The following is a 5,554-nucleotide window of genomic DNA, read 5'->3' as shown; positions in this document are numbered from 1 at the left end:
AATGGACGTGTCTCTGTTTCATAATAATGTCTGTGCTGACCTTAGTAATGTATGAACATCAAGAGACACTGTCAGGGAAAAAAGAACAATGGCTAAGATACACCACTAGTAAGCATCTACAGTACCAATGATGCAGCACATTGGACAGGATGATATTCAGAAACACCCCAAAGAAAAACTGAAAAATGTAAACACCGGCTTTATTAAAAGAAACAGCTGTTAGTGAATTATTCTGGGTAATCACATGAATACAATTCAGTACTACAGGTATAGGAGGAAAGTAGTTCTATGTTACCACAATAGGATAGAAACCCTAAACACTCAGTTGTTGTTGCTTTTTTAAATTGCTCTAAAAAAAGAAAAAATATTGATATGGCTGTAAGAGACAACACTGGGAAGAAAGGCCTACAGTTACACAATACAAGCAGATCTGTTGGGTGAAGAAACTTAGGGTTCAGTCTCCAAAATGAGATCATACCTCAAGTTGAGTAAAATGAATGTGTCGTAGGCCTTGAACATAACCAGAGATGTCAGAAAATAAATCCAGAGAGCGGAGAAAGTGATGGCAAAAAAAACATTCAGTGTGATGGAACTAAAGACCATAGAGAAGCCAGAAATTCAACTAAGGAAAAAACTCCACCAGTCAGGCCTTCCTGATGCAGCATAAAAGCAACTGCACTCTTCTTCTCCAAGTACAAAAATTTCTAGTATTCTTTTGTGAACAGGAATTGTGCTAAGGACATTGGATCTGTTTTTCTTCCTGCTTTTCCTAACTAAAGCTGAGACAAAAGACCCAGAAGGTCAAGGGAGGTTCTCCTCCCCCTCTACTCCGCCTTAGTGAGACCATATCTGGAGTATTGTGTCCAGTTCTGGGCTCCCCAGTTCAAGAGGGACAGGGACATGCTGGAAAGAGTCCAACAAAGGGCAACAAGGATGATTAAGGGACTGGAACATCTGTCATACAAGAAAAGGCTGAGAGACCTGAGGCTGTTTAGTCTTGAGAAAAGAAGACTAAGAGGGGACCTTATTAATGTCTATAAATATCTGAAGGATGGGTGTCAAGAATGGACCAGTCTCTATTCAGTGGTGCCCTGTGACAGAACAAGGGGAAATAGCACCAAGGTACAACACAGGAAGTTCCACTTCAACATGAAGAAAAACTTTTTACTGTGAGGGTGACAAAGCACTGGAACAGGCTGCCCAAAGAGGTTGTGGAGTCTCCTTCTCTGGAGACTTTGAAGACCCATCTGGATGCGTTCCTGTGTGATCTGCCCTAGGTGTTCCTGCTGCAGCAAAAGGGTTGGATTCAATGATCTTCAGAGGTCCCTTCCAACCCCTATGATTCTATGAAATGTGACACCAAGAAGCTACAATGCAGAAGAAACTAGAACAACAGGTTATGAATATGGAAGTCAGCCAGTGAATCAACCTGAATTGTTACACAATACTGCAAATGAACATCACCTTGTTTTAACATAAAATTTTGAGGTTTATATTAAGTCCACTAGTAATTTTAACTAAAAAAAATTAATGAAGTCTCACTTTTCATATATTTGACAAGATAAACATTTTAAAAGAAGGACCTTGAAAAACTAAGTATACTGCTCTTCAGTCTTATTTGGGTATACAAACCCTTTATAACACCCTGGGTCTCTTTCTGAAGAAAACCTGCAGGATTGGCTGGAAACCCAAGTCTATCAGACATACTCTTTTAACACTTGGAAAGGTGATCCTGTTTTTCTCCATATCCAAATTGAATCATTAGTGCTCTGTCTCACTAAATCTCTGAGACCAGGTTTTTCTGATTTGTTTGGGAAAAGTTTTTGCAGCCTTCTGCCAAAACATTTTTTTAAAAGGAAAAAAAAATACTTGATTATACCACTTATACAGTTTATTCAGGAAAAAAACAAAATAAAATTATAGGAGATTCCCTCACCTGTAGATGTGGCAAGTACAACAGGCTTCCAGGAGCCAACGCTTACCATATTCTACTCCAGCAGTCACTTGCAAACACCAGATCCTAGTTTTATATTCTCTCACTCTAATAAGGCTTAACATTCTGTCTTTCAGAAGATGATGAGCGTAAGCTGAGAAAAGTGATTCTGAATCTTCCCAAGTACACAGAGGGAAGGCACAAACTTCAGAACCACAGCGGGAAAACATGCCATCAAGAAAATGTAAATTGTCTGCAAAATGTAACCTCTGACACTACTCATTCTTTCCAGAAAATAGCACAAGATCTTCCATTTTCAAGTCTGCTTTTTTTTGCCTTTCTCTGTACTGACTGGATGATCTGTGTAACATCCCTATTATCCAGAACTGCCTTTATCCCAAGTAAGTTGCAAACCCAAAGTTTTCTGGCCTTTTATCAAAAGCTTACTGAATTCCACTTCCTGGAGACTTCAGAACACTGCTGCTCAGCCTTCCTCCTGCACTACATCTTGAAGAGAATTCATTTATTTTTATTGCAAGACCTGCCCTGAAGTATTAGAGGAGGAAAGAACAATCTATTTTCGCTCAAACCCTACCTCCTGGTTGACATTCCACAAACTGAAACCAGGAGGCCACAAGCATCAAAGGGTTTTTTCTTCACTAAAAATGAAATGTTGTGTTGCAGTTGCACACAGGGGCTGAAGGGCCTGGCTGAAATTAGGACATTTTCACATAATTTGTGAAGCTTGGAGCGAGTCCAGAGGAGGGCCACAAATGTGATCAGAGGGCTGGAGCACCTCTCCTATGAAGACAGGCTGAGAGAGCCGGGCTTGTTCAGTGTGGAGAGAAAGGCTCTGGGGAGACCTCATACCCTTCTACTACTAGAAGGGGTCTGCAGGAAAGCTGGGGAGGAACTTTTACAAGGGCTTGTAGCCAGAGGACAAGGGGTAATGGAAGAGGGGAAATTTAGTTTAGATGTTAGGAAGAGATTCTTTACTGTGAGGGTGGTGAGAGACTGGAACAGGCTGCCCAGGGAAGTTGTGGTTGCCCTCTCCCCAGAAGTGTTCCAGGCCAGGTTGGATGGGGCTCTGAGCAGCCTGACCTAGTGGGAGGTGCCCACGCAGGGGGGCTGGAACTAGATGATCTGCAAGGTCCTTTCCAATCCAAACCATTCCAAGATTCTATAATAATTTCAAAAGTAAAAAATACATGGCACCAAACAGTAAGGCCACAATGTCTTACCATACAAGGCAGAAATTGAAAAATGCAGGCTTAGGATGTAATTCTCAATCATCTTCAAAAAGTAACCTTGACATAATAATAATATGTCAGTAAATTAACGGGCTACCTATGTGCACGTCTATGAACAGATGAAATATTCAGAAGCACTTCAAATACACATTAGCATTAACAAAGTATTTTCAGCTGGAACTGTAGAAAAAAATAGAGCGCATTATTTATGGAACATCAAACTTAGTGGCTAGAATAGTGAAGGTACAGTTTCCTGCTAGAGCTTAAGTCAAGTTATACCCTTCCTACCATAAGAAGACTTTTTTCCTCTTCCAGCCTTCAGCCACAACCCATACCATTTTGTGCTAATTTTGACAGTTGCTTATTCATGTAGCAAGGTGAATCAAGTTGATTAAAGTAAAAAACTAACATGTCAAAAAAGTAGGCTATTTCAGAGGGACAGCAAAGAGGAAAAGTTCAAGAACTCAATAATTTATGCTACCAGACTAGAGCCTAGGCAAAGCAGAGAGAAGAAAGCATGGCTAGGGATGTAGAAGAGTGAGCCTTCCCCACATGGTGGCAAAGATGTTAAATTGACTTAATTACAGTGTAAAGCCACTGGAACATTTTAATCAACGACATATGAAACTCATACAATTTACACTCTGGTTTGAAGGTATACCATAATATCTGTTATTTTTGAGACATCTCAGCACTGGTCCTCACATAATGGAGTTGTGAGGCTTTGGGGTTTTTTTAAAAGAAAAAAAGTAAAAGCATTTCTCACAAATATCAAGGCTGAAACTCATGATTACACTTAAGTATAGTGGGCTTAGCCACAGGATTCCTTGTTAAGTTTCTGACAGGAAGAAGGCAGTAATTGTTTTTCACATTCTGTATTCAATGAGGCCTGGAACACCACACTTCTCATCATGATAGATTATGTGAATGGAGTTGTCTGACTTTGAGGAATTCCAGAAAGAAGACAAATATTTATGAAAGCATTAGGTTGAGAAAAGCTTTAGTTCATCAGGGTGTAGCCATCTAGTGTATATAGATAGTGGGTGTAAACAATAAAGAAAAGAAGAAACTACTCAAGAAGATACCAGGCTAGCTTTAATTCATGCAGTTTCTTGTTGAGAAGAATCTTCTAGAGCATCCTTATTGAAAGCAAGCTGTAGGTAGGATCTTAAGGGAAGTGGAAAGTAAGAATGAAACTCGCATCATCCCTTATTGCTACCACAAGGATATTTGCTCCTCTCAGAAGACAATGTTTCTGCCCCCTCCCATGCCAGCTCTGGCGCTCCTTAGACCTTCTTGTGCACCAACTTACATTGCTAAAAGGCAGAAAACTACCTCTTCCTGACCTCCTTTTACTAAGTTTTTCAACAGTTTAATCAGCTGGTGGAAAAATCTGATGAGCAACAGATCCAGCAGATGCGAGAGGACACCAGTGCAGGTGAAGAGAGGAAAGAAGAAGCTCCACTTTTCACAGATGAAAAACATTACATCGTCTATTATTTCACAAAAGTGTACCTTAACTGCACTGCTGAGCATCCTGTTAAGAAAGCCCATCTTCCTTATTCACTGTGCCACATGTAGTGGTACCAACTTGACAGGTGGACCTATTTAACAACTTGGTGCCATTATGATACATGACCTTCACCTGCTTCTCAGGGAACCAGCAGTCTTGTGAAGCCAGGAGAAAACTACTGCACAAAAAGAAAATACCTTGTTGACTTGGAGAACTGAATGGTCTCACTGTATAGGCTCAGCCAATGGCCTAACACGGCAGAAGGGAATGAGCTTCAAGATGTCCCTTTTGAAAGCGGCAGGCTGCTGATTCAATATATCCAGCTCATTTCCCTGCACCCGGGATTTATTAGTGTAACTTACTACAGATTCCTACCTGAGGAGTAATCTGAGAGTAACTGCCTCTTCCTTCAAATTGCAAACAGCACAGGATTCCTAGGCTACCCTATCAGACTTAGCTTTCATAGAATCATAGAATCTTAGGGGCTGGAAGGGACCTCGAAAGATCATCTAGTCCAACCCCCCCTGCCAGAGCAGGGTCACCTAGAGCACATCACACAGGAGCCAAGTGAAGGAGAGCATCCCCCCGCAGAATCCGCACGGCTTCCCACTCCCTGCCTGCTTCCATGTGCTGTTCCAGGCACCCGACAGCACAGGCGCCTGCAGGACACGAGGCTCTGGGGCTCAGCAGCACCTCCTGAGAAAACGAGCCAGAACCACGCACAGAGAGCACACGAGGCGAGGCCGGCGCTGGCTCGGGGCGGCCCAACCAGACCCCCTGGGGGGGCCAAGCGGGTGCGCCCGGCCCTTCAGCAACGCCCGGACCGACGGGAGGGAGGGATGGCCGTGCCGGCAGGCC

The 5,554-nt window shown here is 42.4% G+C and overlaps 1 protein-coding gene across 1 annotated transcript in view; it reads left to right on the top strand.

Moving 5' to 3' along the window:
- The first annotated feature begins 130 nt into the window (after positions 1–130).
- RABL3 (RAB, member of RAS oncogene family-like 3) overlaps positions 131–5,554 on the top strand; it is a 17,263-nt gene continuing 11,839 nt past the window's right edge. The window contains exon 1 of the mRNA XM_009996474.1: positions 131–218. Within this exon, the coding sequence (XP_009994776.1) occupies positions 131–218 (88 nt within the window). The remainder of the gene's footprint in view (positions 219–5,554) is intronic.

The sequence above is a fragment of the Chaetura pelagica genome, unplaced genomic scaffold (assembly GCF_000747805.2).
Source record: "Chaetura pelagica isolate M959 unplaced genomic scaffold, ChaPel_1.0 scaffold490, whole genome shotgun sequence".
Classification (NCBI taxonomy): Eukaryota; Metazoa; Chordata; class Aves; order Apodiformes; family Apodidae; genus Chaetura; species Chaetura pelagica.
This window is presented reverse-complemented; position numbering and strand designations above follow the sequence as displayed.